General features: G+C 50.3%; 1 protein-coding gene across 1 annotated transcript; it reads left to right on the top strand.

Moving 5' to 3' along the window:
• The first annotated feature begins 6,824 nt into the window (after positions 1-6,824).
• Positions 6,825-20,760, top strand: GTPBP4 (GTP binding protein 4). Its single transcript, XM_068987037.1, has 17 exons — positions 6,825-6,921; positions 7,790-7,960; positions 9,223-9,326; positions 9,407-9,543; positions 10,630-10,730; positions 10,933-11,025; positions 11,578-11,769; positions 11,844-11,909; positions 12,818-12,907; positions 13,335-13,445; positions 14,707-14,784; positions 15,042-15,093; positions 15,508-15,608; positions 16,850-17,047; positions 17,936-18,001; positions 19,114-19,257; positions 20,126-20,760. The coding sequence occupies exons 1-17, from the start codon at positions 6,874-6,876 to the stop codon at positions 20,276-20,278; spliced, it is 1,905 nt and encodes a 634-aa protein (XP_068843138.1). The 5' UTR covers positions 6,825-6,873; the 3' UTR covers positions 20,279-20,760.
• Positions 20,761-22,266: the final 1,506 nt, after the last annotated feature.

Here is a 22,266-nt window from a genome sequence, read left to right as displayed (position 1 = left end):
CTTGCTGGGGGGACCCCAGGCAAGTCTCTTGTGCCTCAGGTCCCTGATGTTTTGAAAGGGTGGACTCACAGGGCTGATGTGAGGATTAAACGAGAGACCAGGGTTCAAGTGCAAGCACCCAGATGGTGGGTGGGAGGTGTCTTGGTCAGTGGAAATGAGGGCTTGGGACCGAGGGTGTGGATTAAAGCCGAGGCTCCCCACTCCCTGGCTGGGGCTCTGTGAGCTGCTCAGCCTCTGTGAATCTTGGTTTCATTTGTTAAATAGGAGTACAACATGTTTCACAGGATTCTGTATGGGTCAAGTCAGAGAAGATCCGAAGCACATCCAGCCAAGAATGGGGTGCACCAGGCGCTCAGTCCTGGATCTCCCTGTCCCTCCTGCCACTGCACTGTTGTCGGGTCTCACCTTGGACCCCAGGGCCTCAGCCACAGTCTGGCTCTTGCAGATGCCAGGGGACTCCAGGCTGCAGAGCTGTGGTTAGGCCGCTGGTGTAACTGAGTCCTGGGCGCTGGGATCTGGGGGCCGCCCTCCTGCAGTGAGAGGTGGGGAGGATGCAGAACAGCACAGGCCAGGAGACTCCAGACAGCGGTGTGTTCACAGGGGTATTCCTCCCCTGGGAACCGGCCAGATCCCAGGCCCTGGGGGCGAAGCTGGACCGCGGCGGATCTCAGGACTCCGGCCCAGTGGGCTGCAGGTTAAGGCCAAATGCCAGTTCGGGGCAGGAAGAGCACAGTGGGCAGGGCTGGCCCTTCCTGAGCCCCGGCCAGGGTGGTGGGCGGGCTCCGGCCCTGAGGGTGGAGTGCAGGAGGGCCTCCTCCATCCCACCCTCCCCACACCCCTCCCCCACCTTCCTTGCTCCATCTGTGGTCAGGTTGGAGCTGTAGGGTCGTCTGTGTGTCCATGGTTCCCACCCTTGTATCTCTGGCCCCAGCCTCGACACCAAACAGCACAGACGGCTGCATTGAGCAGCCCCCTCGCCATGTTCCAGCCGAGCACCAACCATGTTCTCAGGCTCTTCCTGGTCCTCTCAGTGATGGGTGGCCCAGGCCCAGACCAGTGTGCCCTCCACTCCCCTTCTTAGACACCCCATTCCAGACCCGGCAAGCTTCCCTTGGGCTCCCTGGAGTCCACAGTGCACTTCCTCCACCATCTTCACTATGACTGGTTATGATTCTAGAATTTTCCTAAATGATGGGGAATTGGTCAGTGGTGACCTCATAGCATCCTCAGGAGACAAGTTTAAGTTTTGCTCACGATTCCAGAGACAGAGTCAAGGAGTCAAGTGATTCTCACAAAAGCAGCAGAACTGAGCTCGGCTTGCGTGACTACACTGCTTTGTCTGCTCGGGAGATTTTCAGGGCTGGTCTTTAGAAGTGCTGTTTTAACAAGCTGCAAGTGGACTCTGGGTCTGAGGGATGCCTCTGTCAGCAGGTGGCCCATGTATTTAAGCTGGGTGCCAGTGCCCCCGAGTTCTCGCCCCTCACCCTGTGGTGTAGCTGTGCACGGGCGCCCAGCTGGTCATCCCAGGGCGGCTTGCCCGAGATCCTAGTCCACCCCACATCAAGGTTGTCTTCTGGTCTCAGGAGCTTCCATCCAGTAAGCCTGAGAGTCAGCCACAAGGGCGCTGGTACCTCAGGCTGCAGGCCCCTTGGGGGCTCAGTGGGGCCCCTGAAAGATCGTTCATTCCCTGTTCACCATCCGCAGTGACTAAGGGCTGGACTTGGCGGTTGGGCAGTCAGGTCGGAGCTCCGGTTCCAAGTCCGATGAGCTGTGTGACCACAGGGAGCTGACTCAGTGGCTCTGTGCCTCATTTCCCCTCATGTGAAACAGAGTCAGTGATGGTGCTTCTGCAGAGAGCTGGTATGTGAGTCAAATTATTGACAATTTGTAAAGACACTGTAAAAGTGTCTGGTTCACAGACACTGCTGTCTGAACGTAGCTGAATATACTGATTCATTTGACCGGTGCTGATTAAGCCTGGCTTATGGACAAGCAGTGTGCTAGATGCTGACGATGTAACAGTTCAGTGGCTTAGCCAGGTCAGCGGTCGTATGGACTGCCCGGTGCCACAGGGCCCAGGCTAATCCCCTTGCGACAAAGGCCCTCGAGGTGGCTCTGAGTGTGTGGGCAGGAGGGTGCCTCTGCTAGCAGAGTCCAGTTATGGCATCTGCAATCGGGGGTCTCCAGACCGAGCCCAGAAGGTGCAGGCCAGGACATCAGAGCTACCGGTTGCCTTCCTGCTAAGGTCTCAACACTTTCACTGTTTAGGTGAAAACATTAGTTTTGATATTAATCTGTTTTCAGCGAAGCCACATGAATGATATTTAAAAGTTGCTTTATGTTTGTCTTTGCAGTAACAAGTTAGCTTGTTCGATTTCCCCATTTACCACCTGGAAGGGTGACTTGGCAGCGAGCTTGCACACATGCCACACTCACTGGACGTGTGGATGGCTGAGGGACAGGGACCAGGCCTTTGGACTTCCAGGAATGCTGGACTTCACAGGGGGGCAGAGTGCTGCCTGAGGGAAGTCACCCAGAAGCCTGGCACCATGGGTGTGGGCTTGTTTGCCTGATAAAGTCATTTGGTCAGCTGTTGGCTCCATTCTCAGATTTTCCCTGAGGAAAGTAAGCGGCTTCCCTGGGGTTTAGGCAGTCGTTTCTGCTGTATCATAAAGTCTCAGCCGTGGAGTGTTCTCTCTGGGCTCCCAGAGTGGGGCTCTCTGCCCCACTTTGTCTCTGGGGAGAGTCATGTGCGGCCACAAGGAGCAGGCACCCAGTTTCACCAGGCAGCTGTCCTCCTATCTGCCCCTGCAGCCAAGCTGCCTCATCTGGGGTTAGGCACTGCCTGACTACTCCGTGAGACAGGTGTCTGGGTTCACCCCTTCGAGGGCCCCCCCACTGCTGTTAGCTGGAGGTCCGGAGCTGAGGGTGGAGCCGTGAAAGGGGGAACCCCAAGGAGCACAGAGCAAGTGTTGCCCCCGGCTGCACCAGCTTTCCGTGGGCTGACCTCTGCTGTCCTTCTCAGAGGCCCTGGGCAGTGCTGCCGGAGCGGTAAACATCAGGAGGGCATACAGTCTGCCCTCGAGGGGCCGTGGGAAGTAAGCTGGACCTGGGGGACACCCGAGTCATACTGGACAAGCCACCAGAACAGTTTCTGGGGATGCAGGGAGGGACCGCCAGGTGCGTGGGTCCTAACGTCTCAAGCCAGATCTGCGTGACCTACGGCTACATGACTAATCCCCACACAAAGGCTCCTTTTAGGTATGAAGTTTGGTCACAGTTCCTGGCACAGACTCTGCTGCAGGATGTACTTTTCATCAATCAGAACTATAGCAACAAGGCAGCAAAGTAGGGAGACCAATCCCAACATAAAGAGGCCTGGGGACAAGCCCTTTGGCTGCAAAGTGCCCTGGTGGCCAGAAGTCACCAGAAAGCACGCTGGGCACCCTAGGGAGTGTCCTTCACCAGGCTCGTAGCCTGAGGAGCCCTGGTCACTGGACACCCTGGTACACGGGCACCATGAGCTCGGGAACTGGCCATTGGCTCATCCACTCTCCTGAGAAAGGTCCTGGGAGCCCAGCTGCTTGTCCAGGGACGTGTGGTCTGGACATATACTTGCCCCCAGGAAGCCATGCCCGGGCCGGTGGAATGGAGGCTGAATGGATCCTTGGCGCTTTGCCTCGGTGCCTTGCCCTGCCTCTGGGTCTCTTTACCCCCGAGTCATAGTGCTCGTGTGTCCATCCAGATGGGCCTGGTGGCTGAGCAGAGGGCTTCGCCCGTGGCCTGGGCACACAGACACCAGGGCAGGGTTTCACGTGCTAGTTCTTGTCCCTCAAAAGCTGGCATATAGCTCAGGTTCTGTGTGACTGTGCCGATTCTTTCACCACACGTTGAACTGATACTCCCTGATGAGAAGCTAGGCATTCAACACGCTCTGTGGCAACGCTCAGGGCACGACCACGTGCTGCCCTGATGAGGTTTCCATACAGAGTTGATTCGCAGTGGTCTGCGTGCGAGTGCCTCTTTCCAGGGCATTGAAGATGGGTCACTCAACATGGCTCTCATAGCTGCGAGTGCAGGGCTTGTCAGCAGCTCAAGAGTTTAGCATTTTAGGTGAATATGATTTCAGACTCACGGCTGAATCGTAAAAATACCGAGGACCTTTCCACCTCTCATTAACAGGATGTATGAAGTCCTCTGAGGTTTTCCTCTGACAGGGATATTTTTAATGTGCTTTCTCTTTGTCAAGGTTACATTTCTGGTTTCTCTAGTGGTTCCTCTTCTTTTCTGTTGAACAGGGAGACTTCAACTGTTCTTCGTAAAACCAAGAAAATCATGTATCTGATATCTTATATTATCACCATTAAAAAAAAACATTCTGCCCCCTCCATATTCTGTCTATATACATGACTAAGTTATGGGACAGTTGAGAAGATGCTGGCCTTCAGCAGGGCCTGGGGTCCTGTCACTTGGAGCACCTTTGGGGAGAAGCAAGCCTCTGTCTTGGTTTAGTGCCACATCACAAGCTTGTTGAGAATATTATTGATACTAAAAAGTAAAGCACTTTGTAAATGTTACAGTCCTACACAACTGGTAAGAAATTGTTTTATTATTGCTTAGAGCTAAGAGCTAAAGAAAGGATATTTGTTATTCAGAGCAAATTCAACCATTTATCTAAATAGAATAGTTTTTAAGGAGGAGAAATGGACCATATAAGAGTGAAAGGGGAAGGCTGAGGGACACACAGGTACCTAAGGAAGAGAGAGGGGTGTGAGCATGGCTCTGTGCGTCTCAGGAACGGTGGGCACAGCTGTCTGGGGTTAAGCAAATGATCCTGACGAGTCTAATCACCTCTCAGGCTTCCTTTGGAAGTGCCACAGACTCAAGAGGCACACTTATAACACCCAAGACACAAAAAAAGGGCAGTACAGCTAGTGACAGATTAAGAGAATCCTCTCTCTAGAATTACCTTCTGTGTTGGAATTTGGGGAGTGTAGGAGACGTTTATTGGAGGAGGAAATGGCAACCCACTCGTGTTCTTGCCTGGAGAATCCCAGGGACGGGGGAGCCTGGTGGGCTGCCGTCTATGGGGTCGCACAGAGTCAGACACAACTAAAGCAACTTAGCAGCAGCAGGAGACGTTTTCATGTAAGAATGAGAGGACTTGCTAAAAGGATCTGAGAAGTCAAGGGGTGTGGAGATGATGCAGGGGCAGAGCAGCTGCTGGTGGACAGCAGGGACGTGGGCGGCCACCCGGCTTCAAGCCCTACTGCTGCCCCTTATCTGTGACGGGCTAGTGGCAGCCTTGCTGGGCCTTGGTTCCCCGCCCATTCACAGCGTTGCTGTAGGGTTGAAATGAGTTCACATGTAGGCAGGTGCTTTGGACAGTGCACCACACCCGGTCACACGCAGGTACAGTTTCCCGAAGGATGTGGTCCTGGGCTCTACAAGGGAGTGGCCACCCCTTAGCAAGTTACGGAGGCCAGTGTCTCAGTGCCCCAGCCTTCTCCGTCGGCTGCAGAGGGCAGCCATGGAGCCGACCACAGCCCTCTGCTTTGGGTGGGCTTTTCCTGCCCTGCTCCTCATCTGTAGGGTTTTGTGGGTCTCGGGGGCCATCTCCTTCCTCCTGACCTCATCTCACCAGCAGCCTGTTTTGCACTCACAGCAGGTCAGCCTGGCTCTTGGCTGCCCCTTCTGCTCTTGCAGTAGCAGTAGGAGGGGAGGGACTGCCCCCCTTCACAGGGCCCCGGGGATGGACCCATCTGCAGTCTGATTCTCAGAAAGGCTGTGCTGCAAATCTGGAATTGTGCCCGCAGACAGTGCACAACTGACTGGAAGTGTCTGGTCCATAGAGGCATTTGGGGCCACCCTCGGCAGGCAGAGCAAAGGTGGGGGGCAAAGTTCCAGGTGGAGTTCGTTGGGGCAAGGCAGTGGGCAGGTCAGTTAGCCACGGTCAGGGGAGCAGAGATGCTAAGACAAGAGCCAGAGTCACCGAGGCGGAGGGATAGATGAAGGGCTCCTGAGGAAGAAGAGGGACAAAAGGCCTGCGGCTGGCCTGGGTTGGGGGAAGGCTGGCAGTTCCGGTGGGGCCAAGATGGGGTGGTGGTGTAGGGTCGCCAGCGCGGCCTCGCGGGGGAGGAGAGGTGTCCCTTGCCGCACACGGCTGGGCCTCCACGACCTTTATTTAATAAGATTCAGCAGGGGACTTCCCGGGGGGTCCGGTGGTTAAGACTGAGCTTTCAGTGCAGGGGCGGATGTTCCATCCCTGGTGGGGAAGCTAAGATCCCACCCGCCTCACCGACCAAAAAATTTAAAAAAAAGGAAGCGCGCTCACCGGGGGAGAAGCGATGTGAGCGCGCAAAGAGCAGACCCGCGCGCCCCCCACCTTCCTCTCACCCAGCCAGAGCCCGCGCCCGCTCCCCCAGACCCCCCGATCTCCGGAGACCCCCAGACTCCCCGAGACCCCTGGAGCCCTCCGAGCCCCTCTGACCCGCCCACCCTCACCCCCCAGGCTCCCAAAGGCCCCCCAGACCCCTGGCTCAGGTCAGCCAGGCCCTGGACCGGCTGGGCAGCACAGATGCCCGGGGAGGCCTCTCAAGACCCTCTCCTTTCCGCGGTGGGAACCGGACCTCAGCGCCGCCTTCCCGGCGCAGTCCTCCCGCCGCGCGCGCCCTCCGCCCTGGCCCTGCGACCCCTCCTCTGGCCCGGCGAGGGCGCTGTGTGACTCCGAGGCGGTGCGCGGAGAGCAGGGAGCGCCGGAACTGACGCACCGCCTACGCACCGCAGGCGGAAGTCTCGTCCTTCTCGGCGGAAGTTATTCCCGGCTCCTCGGCGGATGTCCGGACGGCTGTCCCCTCGTGGCGAATCGCCGGCATGGCGCACTACAACTTCAAGAAGATCACGGTGGTGCCGTCCGCCAAGGTAAGAGGCCCCAAGGGCCCTTCTGCCTCCGCTTTTCTTGGCTAGGTCGCGGGACGCTGGAGCTCCGGTCTGTAACGGTGGGCTGGAAGGGGCCGCCTTCCCCGCCAGGCCCCTTCTTAGATCACGTTCTCTCCAGATTTGGGCCCCCTGGTTTGGGGTCCTCCCAGAGAGTGGGGGTCCTTCCTCAGAGATTAGGGCCCTCGGGGGTTGGGTTCTGGGGGTCCTTCCTCAGAGATTAGGGCCCTCAGGGGGTTGGGATCTGCCCGGAGGAGAGGGGGAGAGTCAGGAAGCTCTATGAAGTAGGTGGGTCTGCGAGGACTGGCGGCAGCGTGCCTCCCAGAGCCGGCGTTGTGCTTCCCAGAGCAGACAGCGTTGCACGCCGATATCCTTGGACGGCTTGCTCTGGACTTCATGCCGGAGTCTTTCATGTCCACCTTACCTTGGGAAATTGAAAACAGCGGGTTTTAGTCTTACTGGTTATTTTGTGTGCTGTCAAAACTGGAGACACACAAACCGAAATAGTAGAACTGTTTATCCTTAAAACATTCTTTTTTCCTGCTTTGTGCTTGATTTTTCTGGGTACTTACCTTTCAGATGGTTTTAGGTATATGGAATTTACGATAATGTCAAGAGTGTGGGATAAAATTTATTTCAGCAGGCATTTGCTGAGTGTTTTCATAAAGGCAAGGAACCATAAAGATGAACAGAGCTTTACACTGAAGATTTAAGTAGAATAAGTGTTCGTAGTTTAAAATAGAAAAAGTGTTTGTAGTTTAAAATACATTGTTGAACATTAGTCTTTTAAGGTGATTTCAAATAAGTGGGTGAAAGGAGACATTTTTGGTGTAACTGTCTTATTTTATTGCAGGACTTTATTGACCTGACATTATCGAAGACTCAACGAAAGACTCCGACAGTTATCCACAAACATTATCAAATCCATCGCATTAGACATTTTTATATGAGGAAAGTCAAATTTACTCAGCAGAATTACCATGACAGACTCTCACAAATTCTGACAGATTTCCCCAAATTGGATGTAAGTGACTCTGCGGGAGGAAAGTGATTATGTAAATATAAACCTGCAGGCAAGGTTAAACCAGGTGTGTCTACTCAGTTGACTGATAGTGAAGGAAAGAGGAAATAATTGACTTCTCAAAGTTTGCTCCGAAAGTTAGTAACAAAACTGGGAGCAGATCAGAGGTTTTTTGATTGCTTAGTATCTTGTTTCCCCAGTGAAACTCCCATCTCTGAAAGCCTCGGGCTTTCTCTGTAATCTCTAGGCTGTGGGGACAGTTGGGATTCTGAAAGCTGTGGACTGAATTCAGAATCCTAAGGTTCTGGTGGCCTATGTGTCCTCTCCTCCTTCTTTCCAAAGCTCCCTTTCCTGTGGCTTCAGATGGGGCCAGTGGCTTGAGGCCCAGCAGTGTGTGTTATCTTGCTGCTGCGATTTATGGTCAGTGTGCTTTTCTTATGAGAGTCAGTCTCATGGGGCGCTGCCTTCTTCATTGAGCCCCTGAAGTTAGGCCCTGCTGCACGGAGCCATCTGCCTGTGTGCTTAGCTGCAGGATGCAGGAGTGGACCCTGCCTGTGGAGCCCCTGAGTGGGACCACGTGGTTGCGAAGTTGCTGAGGTAATGATGGATGTGGGGTCTGCAATACAGCCGGAGAGCCTCAACTGCCCTGAGATAGTCCCTGAAGGTGGGTTAAGGCTGAGAGAAGAGATTGGTTCATGTGACAGAAACTGCTGGTGTAAAATTCTAGGACTTGATGTTAGTGCTTAGTGGCCACTGGCTGGATGAGGGTATAGTTTCTGGGGAAAGTGCAGGTACTTCAGAAAGTACATGAGGATGAAAAATGCAGTAAGGATGAGGTGACAGCACCAGGAAACGCCTGTACAAATAGAAGAGGAGCAAAGAGACGGGGGTTTTAAAACTATCTTCTTAAGTTTTCGGCAATAACAGCACATTTATAGGTTGATGGGACTGGCTGGATGGATGGGAAAGTATTTCTGGAGCTCTCTTTTCAAGCCCAAGTGGTGGGCTCTGGTGCCCAGATGGAGTTGGGCCTGGCCAGGCCTGCACAAGGCAGGTGGACTTCACTTACCTGCTGACTCTCTTTTTTTTCTGTGACTAAATAGTCACTGAGAGAGACCTGGGGAGAATATTGAGGGGGGAGGGTGGGTGATGAGGAAGAGCAGAAGGTGTGATGTGTTTCCCTAGGAAGTTATGTTCAAGTGTTATCCACACACAGGAGGAGAAGCTGCCAGGCCAAGGTGACCATTCTCTTGTTCTTGTTACAGGATATTCATCCATTTTATGCAGATTTGATGAACATTCTCTATGACAAGGATCATTACAAGTTGGCTCTAGGACAAATAAACATTGCCAAAAATTTAGTGGACAAGTAAGGGATTTTCTTACTATAGCATTTTTGAAGTTACTGTCAAAGGAGAGCAAAATCTTACACGTTTTTCTGTTTTTCAGCGTTGCTAAAGATTATGTGCGGCTCATGAAATATGGTGATTCTCTGTACCGCTGCAAGCAACTGAAACGCGCTGCTCTCGGGCGGATGTGTACTATTATCAAAAGACAGAAGCAGAGTTTGGAATATTTGGAACAAGGTACTGGTTATGCATCAGCAACTAACTACTTGTTAGTGCATTCTGTTAAAGTACTTGATTATTGTCGAGAGTTATTTTTATAATGTTTATTTTTGTTTTGTTGTAGAGATCAAAGGAACAAATTATTTTTCCCAGTCTAGCCTGTAAGAAAGTCTAACAGATTAGATGTGATTGAAAAAGCAGCTAGAACTTAATTAATACTTACATGTTAGAGCTGCTGTCTATGGGGTCGCAGAGTCGGACACGACTGAAGCGACTTAGCAGCAGCAGCAGCAGCAGCAGCAGCAGCACTATTAAAAACATTTGTGTTTTTCAGATTTAATAGGCAAGGCATATACATTATAAATGGTGGGGAGATACCAAAATATCTAAAAATAAAGTGACCCGTAGTTTTACCTGTTGCTGACATTTTAGTGTGGAACATGTTAGCATCAAACTGCTACTCCAGTTTTGGTACCTGGTAGTTTTATTCAGTAGGCGATTTCTGAATTAATGTAGAACAATTTTTACAGAAACAACTTTGTGCTGTTTTGTATGCGTATATATTTTTACATTTCAATTATTTTTAACTGATTTGATTTTGATCCCCTCCCCAAGCATCTTGCATGTAATTTGCAACAAGATCATAACTCTGAGCTGCTTTGACAGTGCTTCCAGTCATCGGTTACGTCTTTAGGTGGCCTGCCCAGTGGTGCTGCTGCAGCAGTCGAGGTCCCGAGGGTTGCTCGTTAAGAAAGGAGCCCTGTAGGCCAGGAGGTGCTAGAGCACACGCTCGCTTGAATTGCCCTTTCAGACTCTACTCTCTTGCTCAGTCCTCTGGGTTGTGTGGTCTGGGCCCCACCTCAGTCTGCTGGGTGGGAACCCATGCTGTTTGGACCTGGGAGGAGGGTTCTGGGTTCAGCCTGGATGCCCCTGCAGCTGGTCCCTCCATTCATTCATGTTTTCTTGTCATGTGTGTGATCATTGTTGGAGTGTGGTAACATGGCCACAGGCCTGGAGTGTACAGGTAAGTTGAGCAGACCGTCAGCTTTGAGTTGCTTAAGCTTTTTCATTAAGTTAAGCACATTTACCTTCGCCTTCTCACAGTGCGTCAGCATCTGTCCCGTCTGCCCACCATTGACCCGAACACGAGGACCTTGCTTCTGTGTGGGTACCCCAACGTTGGCAAGTCCAGCTTTATCAACAAGGTTGGTGCTGCCCCAGCGTTGACCGAGGACCTGCTTGTGTAGGCTGAGGGGGCTGCCCGGTCGGTGCTGGCTCCTGTCTTAGCAGTCTAGTCACGTGAGGTGTCATGGAGTCCCTTCTGACCCCCGACAGTCTTGATGCTGTGTGGCTGAGGCAAGTTGGTTCTGGGAGGATGTGAAAGTCAGTACCTATGGTTTGTTCTAGGTAACGAGAGCGGATGTGGACGTCCAGCCCTATGCCTTCACCACCAAGTCTCTGTTTGTGGGGCACATGGATTACAAGTACCTGCGCTGGCAGGTGAGCGCTGGCCTGGCTCATTCCTGGCGTCCGGCTCTGGGCTTCCCACCGATGAGGGTCTGCCCATGTCCTGGGAGCCTGGGGAGCAGGTCCTGGGTTGCCAGGAGCACCCCCCACCCCCTATGGACAGGTTCCAGGGCAGCATGGGGGCCTCTGTCCATCCTCGGGTGAACTTGGGACACAGCAGCTCCCGGTGTGGCATCTGTGCTTTGCTTACGGCAGGACTTCTGATTGATGCATCCTCAGAAACCCAGAATGGGTGGCGCAGCCTCTGTCCACAGTTGAATGTAATATTATAAACAGTGGTGTTGTTCTGAGCACTTGGGGGTGTGCTGGTTAATCCAGGGCTCATAGAAAGAGCAATCCTCTTTCCATCCAGCCCTCAGCATCGCTGGTGAGCTCGTTCCTCAGTGAGGGCCCCTCCCCTGGTCTTCACTTGTCCTTTCCCACTGCTTTGTTCCTTCACCGTGGTCAGTGGGGAGCTCCATCAGGGCTGGTCTAGGTCTGTAGGCACCCTTGGCCTGTGTGCTGGGCTGACTTGTCTGCCCACAGGTGGTGGACACCCCTGGGATCCTGGACCACCCTCTGGAGGACCGCAACACCATCGAGATGCAGGCCATCACGGCTCTGGCCCACCTGCGAGCTGCGGTGCTGTACGTGATGGATCTGTCAGAGCAGTGCGGCCATGGGCTCGAGGAGCAGCTGGAACTCTTCCGGAACCTCAGGCCACTCTTTGTCAACAAGGTGGGTGTGGGCCTGTGTGGTCTCGTGAGTAAGGGTGAAGGTGATGATTTCATTAGTTTTCTTCCTCGCTGCAGCCCCTTATCGTCGTAGCAAACAAATGTGATGTGAAGAGGATCTCTGAGCTTTCTGAGGACAATCAGGTAAGTCACCTCGATGTTTTCAAAATTTCCTGCTGATTCTGAACCTCGTCTCCCACAGCCAGAGTTGAGAAGGAATGTTAGTGACGCTGGTTCACAGGGTAAACTGTTTTATGGTTGAGATTAGGTCCTTAGTGACTGAGTCGCTGTAACCTCACGGATGCCCATCAGTGGCAGAGAGACCATGAGGTTTTCTGTGGCCTCTCTCAGAGGTCGTGGGGCTGGCAGTGCCTGTGGTCAGAGCGGCAGCCCCAGGAGCTGCTTGTTGGGAAGGGCTGTCTCTCAGGTGGGCACCTGGGCAGGTGGCATGGGTGCAGGTGGCCACACTGGTCATGCTGTGATTGGTGTTTCCAGGGAGGAGGCGCCTAGGAGGGAAGCAGTGCTCCATCCTGAGCAGCCTGAAGTCCGGAGCTGGGCACTTGTTTCTGGACTGGGAGCGTGTGGTCAGGCCGGCAGCGAGGTGTCCGGTAGCCTTGGTGGAGGCGCAGGTGGCGTCCCTCTTAGGGTCTTAGTGGTCGTACCTGTTGCTGAGGTGTTTTCTCAGGAATTATCTTAGGCTGAGGAAGCCAGGTATTTATAAAGAACAACATTGAGAGCGTTGTGAAGATATATGTTGATTTTTGCCAAGGTTCTCTTCAGGAGGGTCGGCCTCACAGAATGTTCCTGAGTGCCTCAGGTTTGCTTGCTGCACTCTGGTTTGATTCTCCCCATAATGTGCCTTGTCTTAATCACAGCAGGATTTAGGGACAAATAAATAACAGTTTTGAGGAGATGTTCTTCAGAAGAATTAGAAACCACAGAGGTGTTTGTTGTGATTAGCATCTGTAGCACCTGTTTGAGGAGGACGGTTTGTGGATGGGAACTGAGAATAAATGGCGCAGCTCATGTTTACTCATCCGTTGTGTTCCCAGAAAATATTTCTAGACCTGCAGGCAGAAGGCTTTCCTGTGGTGGAGACCAGCACACTGACGGAGGAAGGGGTTATCAGAGTGAAGACAGAGGTCAGTGCTCCCCGTAAGCAGGCCTGTCCCGAGCGCCAGCAGCCCTGCTGAGAGATGCATCTGGGTTCCCTGCCCCCTCTGCACCCCCTCCTCCTGCCCTGTGAGTGTTGGGAGTGGGGGTCACACTCCCACCGTGGGTCATCTGCACCAGTCCTGCCCCCTTGGTTCCTGCATTGGGCTAGGCTTGTCCTGACCCAGGAAGGGAGACAGCACCCGCTCCCCACTCTAGGAGCACACGGTCTGCCCTGGGCAACTTCCTGAACTTGGGGGTCCTAGTACCCAGCCCGCAGAGGCTGCTCCGAGAGTGAGCCTGGCAGGTTCCAGCCTTGGGCCCATCTGGTGTGGGGCTCTGGCTCCTGGGCCCTTTCAGATGTGATGGGACACTGGATGCCCTGTGACCTAGCACCTTGTGTTCTCACTCTCTTAGGCTTGTGACAGGCTTTTGGCTCATCGTGTTGAAACCAAAATGAAGGGAAATAAAGTGAATGAGGTGCTGAACAGATTGCACTTGGCTGTTCCCAGCAGGAGAGATGACAAGGTGAGACCTCCTATGGAGGCCCTGGAGGCAGCGCTTGTGGGGCTGGTGGGGTTTCCTGGGTGCGGTTAGATCAAGGTCACGCCGTGTGTGTGTCAGAATTGGAAAGATGAAAGGAAAGGAGGAGCTAGGTTAAACTGCTGCTCCCGCCACCAGAGGCTGCCTCCTGCAGCTTGTCTCGTTTATCTTTCCAGAAACATTCTGGCATATCAGCTTTTCTCAAATTTTAAATAGGGTGGGATGTACAGGTCTCTTTTTTAAATTGCAAGTGTATCTGTAGAATGAAATTTAAGGCATGGTATCAAAAATGTCATTGTTCTCAAAAGTGCACTGGAAGTTTATGCTCCTGACAGTTTGAGAATGCACACTTCCTGTTCTGTCAGTATGATGGACCACAGATGATTCTGTTGTCGTGGTGTGTTTTCTTTTTGTCTGCGTTGCACAGCTTTTGGGATTTCAGTCCCCTGACCAGGGATTGAACCCGGAACCTGGCAATGAAGGGCGGGAATCCTAACCACTAGGCTGCCAGGGAATTTTCACATGTTTTTTTTTTGTTGTTGTTAATTATTTTGATGTTTCTCATGTATTCTATCCATTTAGCACTAATTTTTGGTGACCAGTCTAGGAACTAACAATAGGTAAAGATCATTGCCAGTGATGTTTGTTACTGTAAAACTGTTCACAGAAAGTTGTGCCAGTTTTCAATTTTTTTTCAGTACCACACATTTTTTTCTCCAAAATAAAGTGAAAATTATAAGAAGTGATGTTTCTACATTGTGGTTTTAGGCAGTCGCACTCACTGATTATTCAACTTGATTGTTTCCAGTTACTGAACATTGTGAGGAACTGGGTATTTCATGGTGATTAACATGCCGACTGACTTCTTCACTTCTGTAGGTTGGTTATCTCTTGCTGATTTCTAGTTCTTACATTAGGGGAGTCAGACTCCTGTGTGCTCTATGTATGTGTGCTCAGTCACTTCAGGCGTGTATGACTCTTCAGGAGCCCAGGGACTAGCCTGCCAGGCTCCTCTGTCTGTGGGGTTCTCCAGGTAAGAATACATGTGTTGCCATGCCCTCCTCCAGGGGATTATGCTGACCCAGAGGTCCAACCCACGTCTCTTAAGTCTCCTGGATTGCAGGAGGGTTCTTTACTACGAGCGCCACCTGGGAAGCTCTGTACATTCTGTAGACGTTTTTTTTCTTTTTGTGTTTTGATTCAGCAAGCATTTCACATGGGTATTTCCAATCATGTTTTTTCACAGGAGAGGCCCCCATTCATCCCTGAAGGTGTGGTGGCACGTAGGAAGAGGATGGAGCTCGGGGAGCCGAAGAGGAGGCAGGTAGGTGAGGGAGCCTCAGGCCTGTGCTGGAGTGGGGACGAGGGCACCTGGGAGCATATTCTCCAGGGCTGGGACCTTCTCTGGTGTGGGGGGACAGGGCTGCCAGCGGTGGAAGCAGGTTTCCCACTGGAAGTTGGTGCTGAGCTTCAGGTGGCAAAAGGTTGGAGAGGGGTAATGCCATGGGTCTGGGTGTCACCCAGCAATTCTGGCCCTGGGGGTCGGAAGTGCTGATGAAAACTGTTGCGTTTTCGTTGCAGGAACGGGACCTGGAACTGGAGATGGGAGATGATTATATTCTGGATCTTCAAAGTAAGGACTCAAGTGTGGTAGTTTAAGATGCTAGGTGTTGGAAAAGTATGAGAGTACCTTAGTGGGTACAAGTTGTCCAGCATTTTGTTAGTTTAATTTCTTGAAGGTGAGAGGTTGCCAGGATGCTGAGATTTTTTCCTTCCGAAGTAGGTTTCTCTTGTTTTGGGTGAGGGATTATTTTTGTACCTTTCCTAGCGTATAATGCTGGGCCAGGCTGATACCATCGATAGTCTCTTGTCCATGCCTTAGGACTCTTGGTTTTGGGGTACTGACGGGCCCTGGCTCATTACCTTGTTTACCTGGCACTGAGCACAGATGCTCTACTGTCTTTGCAGATGTGGGAGTTGGTTAAGTGGTGACTCTTTGGGCATCCAGTAGTTGAAGATTTTTTTTGTTTTGTTTTTTGACCTGTAGAGTACTGGGATATAATGAATTCATCTGAGAAACATGACAAGATCCCTGAGATCTGGGAAGGCCATAACATAGCCGACTATATCGACCCTGACATCATGCAGGTTTGTTCCCTGGTGACACTGTGTGACTTTTACTCCTCTTCAACTTGACCCAGGAGATATGAGCATAACTTCCCACTCCACTTTATCCTTGGCACTTGTTCCTTACGTGCCCACCGAGAGCCTGGGCTTTGCCACCTGGGCCCCCGTGTTCAGCCCTGTGTCCCTCCACCTGAGGCTGGTGCATGCTCTTTCCTCCACCAGACCTCCCTCCCTGTCTTCCTCTGCTGGGCTCAGGGTGCCTCCTTCATGAAGGACTCTCACGTGTGGACACCCTAGTCACCTGCCCCAGCAGAGGGTCCACTCATGGGGCAAGGTGACATCTTAGTGATGTTCTATTTCAAATGTATGGTACATTCTATATAGTATTATAGTTCATGCTCTCATCCATGGATGGACATAAGACTGTTCCATGCCACTTCTTTACCTTCTTTAGAAAGAATCACTCCCAACTCCCATCTTTTTTCCATCTTTTGGATGTCATGGTTCATGTATTAGTATTGAGTGTTTTCAACATGTCTGGGCAGATTCCTAGGAGAATTGCTGGGTTATAAGGAAATTTCATGTCTGTCTTTTTGAGGAACTGCCAGTTCTCTGATGGTGTCCTTGATTTATAGCTCGTGTCTTCGTCTCTCCAGTTGTGCCTCTTGCTCTGTCTCTCACTGTGTAGTAGCCCGCTCCACAATCTGGGCTCTGATGGCCCATGATTGGCTTCACCTTGCCTGTCCCCTTCCAGTCTCCTGCCCTCCTCCTGCCTTATCACACCAGTAGTGAGGGGGGCACCTTTGACTTGGGCTCTTGTTGAGGTTTATTATACGTTTTTAAAGATGTTATTAACCATACAGCTAATGAGCTTGTATTTGGAACAGCTTTGGGATGGATACACAAGCTGTCCTGGTCCAAGGCCAGTTTGGGTTGATATTTATGGTTCTAAGAACAGAGCTTTTGTGTACTGCTAGGAGAGAGGGGAACGTTTTACGTGTTTTAACCTTGGAGTTGGGAGTGATTCTTTCTAAAGAAGGTAAAGAAGTGGCATGAAACAGTCTGCTTCTGTTGGTGTAGTCTTCTTGCTCATCTCTGTGCCTGTTTGTGAGGAGGTGAGCCTTGCCGAGGCCACATGAGCCTGAACCTGGGCATTTGTATCACCTCAAAAAGTTTAGGAGAAACTTGGTTTTTATAAAGGTTGTTATACTTATGTATGAGTTTTTCATTGTTGACTTTAATTATGACTTTTAAAAAAAAAGAAATTGGAAGAGTTAGAAAAAGAGGAAGAACTAAGAACAGCTGCTGGAGAGTATGACAGTGAATCTGAAAGTGAAGATGAAGAAATGGCGGAGATTCGACAGCTGGCAAAACAGATTAGGGAAAAAAAGAAGCTGAAGATTCTACAGTCCAGAGAGAAGGACACACAGGGGCCCAGGATGCCTCGGACGGCCAAGAAGGCAAGTGTTGTGCTTAAGAGTCAGTGGTTCTTTGTGTGTGGGCGTCTGTATGGCCCTGCCCTTTGGTTGGTATAAGTTGACTTTTGAGGTTGCCTGAGTGTTGACCTTCTGTACTGAGTGTTCCACCCTTTCTTAGTGACTTGCACTTTTGGATTCAACTACTTTGTAACTGTACAAATGAAGATCATGAGTTATAGGTAAATTTGTGGAGGTAAATTCATCAGTTAACACATCTTATTCTTTAATTCTTTATTGGTCAGGACTTAACCTTTTACTTTCTTCAGAAACCTAATGCAGTCTAACTCACAGCCAAAGTGGTTTATCTGAGCCCTGTGACTCGTTAGGATGGGGAGGTTCACGCTGAGGCACAAGTGGGTTGGATGGAGCCAGGGTCCTCTGGTCCTCAGGTCTGTCTCCTTGGGCCTTCGCTTTTGTCTGGAGTCACCGTGCCCAGTGAAGGAGGATGGTGTGGCGGGTGGTTGAGTGAGCTGGGTCAGGCTGTCTCCATGGAGCGCACGTGTGTGTTTGACATGCGGCTTCTGTGTGGTGGCGGATGACGTGGACAGCTGTGGCATTGCTATGTCCCCCCACCGTGGGGGAGGAGCTGTTGGCCTCTTGGGTCTGCATGTGGGAACCCCCGGGGAGCTGAGTGGAATCTGGGGGCCACGCGTACGTTGTCCTGTGTGTAATAATGTAATCACCCAGAAAATGTTAATTTTTATGTTATTTAATGAGTTGTCCAAAAACATGCATGTGAGCCCAAGTAAAAGATAATTTCTAAAATAAGTGTATCTTGGATCATTGTTCTGTACATTTTTCCTTGAGGTTTTTTTTTTTTTAAGGTTTCATCAAACTAACTGTTTAAAACAATATCGTTTCCCCTTTCAGGTTCAGCGGAAGGTCTTGGAGGATGAGATGCGCAGTCTTGGTGTTGACATGGACGACAAAGACAACGTGAGTGCAACGGCCAGGGTGGGGGTGAGGGTGGGGCACTGTCCTGGGAACCAGGGCAGGAACAGGTTACGGAGGAGTTGGTGCTTCTGGCTGGGGTTTGTGTTGAGAATTACGTTGTTTTGCAAAGTTCTTATTCTTTAGCTGTGACTTTGATTTTGGTGACCAGTGTCTTCACATCGAGCTTTAATTAGCTTCAGTTTAGACAAAATAATTGGGAGGTGGTGCTGAGTGCCTTGGTGTGAGAGGAACATAGGCTGGTAAAGTGTTCAGACCCCAGAGGTTAGACGGCATTTTGCATACCTTTTTTAGTGTCCCAGTTTTTCTTGATGAATTGAGCCAGAGTAAACATCATTGTATAAAAGAACATCTTGATGTTCTGGATTATTTCTCAAAGCAGTTTCTCAGAAGTGGAATTACTGAAACAAGGAAAACCATTGTGTTAGACTAATCGGATTTTGATGAGCCATGCGTGCTGTTCACATTATGTCTCTTGACTGATGATTATCGGATGCTGGGCTCTTGGCCTGCCTTCCTGTCACATTGCTGTGCAGTCTTATTTCCAGACAGTAACCTGAGGGACACCTTGAACAGGGGCCTGAAGAACTTGTCCTCAGCCCCCGGGTCTTGCTCAACTTCCTGGCTGAGCTTGTAGAAGTGGGGTGAGAAGGAGGGCCACTCTTGACATAAATCGTGCTGCTTAGGAGATTGAACAGGCAGCTCTGAGTAGCACACAGCAGCCGTGTGAGTGAAAACGAATATTTGACCAATAATTAATGGGGACTCTGTGTACTTTATTTTTTTAATTTTTTTTAAGATTTGTTTGTTTATTTTGACCACACTGTGCTGTATTTGGAATCTTAGTTCCATGACCAGGGACTGAACCTGCATCCCCTATGGGGGAAGGGAGGACTTTTCTCCACTGGCCTACCAGGGCAGGCCCTGACTGTGTATGTTTTAAATGTATTTAGCTTGTTTGATGACGGTTCTACGAGCCCTTCATGTGCCTTCTCCCCCCACTGGATAATTTCATGTTTGTCACTAAGGCCGGGACCCGCAGTGCCAGGACCCCAAGGCACTGGGACTCCGAGGCACTGAAGCCTACTCTGTTTCAGGCCCATTACGCAATCCAGGCCAGAAGGTCTCGGAGCATCACCAGGAAGAGGAAGCGGGAAGACTCTGTCCTGCCCGCCTCTGTGACCCGCAGTCACAGCTGTTCTCGGCCTCCACGTGATGTCTCTGGTCTCCGGGATGTCAAGGTTAGTCCCTGTAACAAGTAGCTAATGAAACAGTAGCCTCTACAGTTGACCCCTCAAGGGGTCGGGGCAAACATTTGGAGCTGCAGAGATTGTGGGTTGGGTAGTGGAGTGCGCTTTTCTGAGTGCTGCACCCCAAAGGTTGGGCTTGGCCCCTGCACAGCCGGGTGTCCATGGGCCTTTTCTTCATGCGTGTGTGTTCCTTCTCAGGGCGGACAGAGAAGGGTATTGCAGTAGCCTTGGAGCCTGAGCCTTGGTCCCAGCCACTCAGGGCTATGCTAGGAACAGTCCTGCTCAGATCCTGGACATGGGGCCCTCACCCACCACAGGAGAGAGCTGTTTGGGGCAGTCTTTTGGAAAAGACACTTTGGATGTGTACAGTCTCTCTTTTGTGGCAACTACTACTTTTTCTTTTTTTCTTTAAATACAAAAATGGTTAGTTTCAGCATTTTGAAAATTCATATAGATGAGAAAGTCTGTATGTAACTGACAAGCAGTGTGCTTTCAGGGAGCCATTTTGTCCAGTAATCTGGACTTAATACCAGCATTGCCACTTGTCAGTCAGGTATGAGTAGCTCCATGGCCGGATCTCTGTGCCCTCATCTGCTGAGAGGGAAGTAGAACAGAACAGAGTACCTCATCTTGCAGGTCTGAGAGTGTCTGGTCCTCACAGATACAAGACTAGTCTGGTACAGTTTCCATCCTGCAGGTTACTGTGGTGTGTCCACTGGAAAATGGTGTGAGTGATGCTCACCAGGGCTTCTCTTCACAGCACAGACCTGGACTGTTCACATCAAGTATTAACGGGTAATGGAAATTCACTTGGAAATTTGGGTTTTCACAACTGATAGGTTTTTCTTTACCTTTATAGATGGTGAAGAAGGCCAAGACGATGATGAAGAATGCTCAGAAGAAGATGAATCGCTTGGGGAAGAAAGGGGAGGCAGACAGACATGTGTTTGACATGAAACCGAAGCACTTGCTCTCAGGAAAGAGGAAAGCTGGTAAAAAGGACAGGAGATAGTGTCCTTTGCCGCTGAAACACTTTGACCTGACTTTTTCCTGGTTTGGTTTCACAGAGCTGGGAGTCGTGATCTGTAAACTGAACAGAACAGTGAAGTAACTCAAGGACTTGATGCTTTGCTGAAAGCTGTGGTTATGCCTTAAATGTAAGGGTTTGGGTAATTTTTGTCACTGTATTATATTACAGATATTTTGGGTGGGGAGTGGTTTCTCATTTCTCAAGTTTTGGTTGTTTCAGACTTGCAGGACAGGAAAGATTTATTGATGTGACTGTGTTGCTTTTGATGAACAAATCTTACTCTTGTGCAAGAGGGAACATTGGTTCAATGCACATGAAGAGTCCCTTTTTTGCAAACACACCTCTATTTGAGGGTGTGGACAGAAGTCTGAACTGGTGAAAGGTTACAGATATCAGCATGCCAGCACTAAAAGGACTAAGTCAGATCCTAGTCCTTTTGTTCAGTGTACCGTTTGATTTACTTCAACTATTTTTGTGCAAGATAAATTTCCAAAATAAAGAAATTTTATTTGGTTGGTTTTATTTTTGTTTCAGTTACAAACCACTGTCAGTGTGGGCAGATGAAAAGGGAAAAAAGCAAATGACAATTCTTTTTTGTTTCAAAGCAAAAAATACTTTTCTGTGGAGTAGAATGTTGCCTAAGTTGCTGAAGCAATTAAATGTAGGCATCTGCTTCAGTGTCCACTGTGAAGGCTGGTTTGAGTGGAAATCATTGTGAGGTTCATGCCCAGTAAAATGAAGGGAATTAGCATGTGAGAATATGACGTGCTTACAACAGCACTTTTCAACCACAAAACTGCCATGGCCACTGCTTTGCGTGCAGTTTCCAAGTCCCCTCTGCTCACCGTTGATGTTTCTAAGTGCACCTTTGTGGGTCCTCCAGTGTTGAGAGGTGTTAATTCAGGGCTTTTCTACACATGTGTGTTTGAAAGTTGCATTTTAGGGATCCAAAGTAAAGTAAAAGTTTTGTTTGTGCTGGGAAAGGTTATGTTCAGAGAAACCTGTTGAATGATACCAGGTGGAACGACCAGGGACACCCAGGGTCCCTCTCCTCTGGGATTATATTTTCAGTTCAGTTCAGTCCAGTTTCTCAGTCGTGTCCGACTCTTTGCGACCCCATGAACTGCAGCACACCAGGCCTCCATCACCAGCTCCCGGAGTTCACCCAAACCCATGTCCATTGTGTTGGTGATGTCTTCCAACCTTCTCATCCTCTGTCGTCCCCTTCTCCTCCTGCCCTCAGTCTTCCCAGCATCAGGGTCTTTTCAGATGAGTCAGTTCTTCACATCAGGTGGGCAAAGTATTGGAGTTTCAGCTTCAACATCAGTCCTTCCAAAGAACACCCAGGGCTGATCTCCTTCAGAGTGGACTGGTTGGATCTCCTTGCAGTCCAAGGGACTCTCTCAAGAGTCTTCTCCAACACCACAGTTCAAAAGCATCAATTCTTTTGCACTCAGCTTTCTTTATAGTCCAACTCTCACATCCATACACGACCACAGGAAAAACCATAACCTTAACTAGATGGGCCTTTGTTGACAAAGTAATGTCTCAGCTTTTGAATATGCTGTCTAGGTTGGTCATAACTTTCCTTCCAAGGAGTAAGCGTCTTTTAATTTCATGGCTGCAGTCACCATCTGCAGTGATTTTGGAGCCCAGAAAAATAGTTAGCCACTGTTTCCCCATCTATTTGCCATGAAGTGATGGGACTGGATTCCATGATCTTAGTTTTCTGAATGTTGAGTTTTAAGTCAACTTCTTCACTTTCCTCTTTCACCTTCCTCAAGAGACTCTTTAGTTCTTCATTTTCTGCCACAAGGGTGGTGTCATCTACATATCTGAGGTTATTGATAGTTCTCCCAGCAATCTTGAATCCAGCTTGTGCTTCTTCCAGCCCAGCGTCTCTCATGATGTACTCTGCATAGAAGTTAAATAAGCAGGGTGACAATATACAGCCTTGACGTACTCCTTTT

The sequence above is a fragment of the Capricornis sumatraensis genome, chromosome 15, assembly GCF_032405125.1.
Source record: "Capricornis sumatraensis isolate serow.1 chromosome 15, serow.2, whole genome shotgun sequence".
Taxonomy (NCBI): domain Eukaryota; kingdom Metazoa; phylum Chordata; class Mammalia; order Artiodactyla; family Bovidae; genus Capricornis; species Capricornis sumatraensis.
The sequence above is the reverse complement of the archived record's forward strand: the minus strand, read 5'-3'. Positions and strand labels throughout refer to the sequence as shown.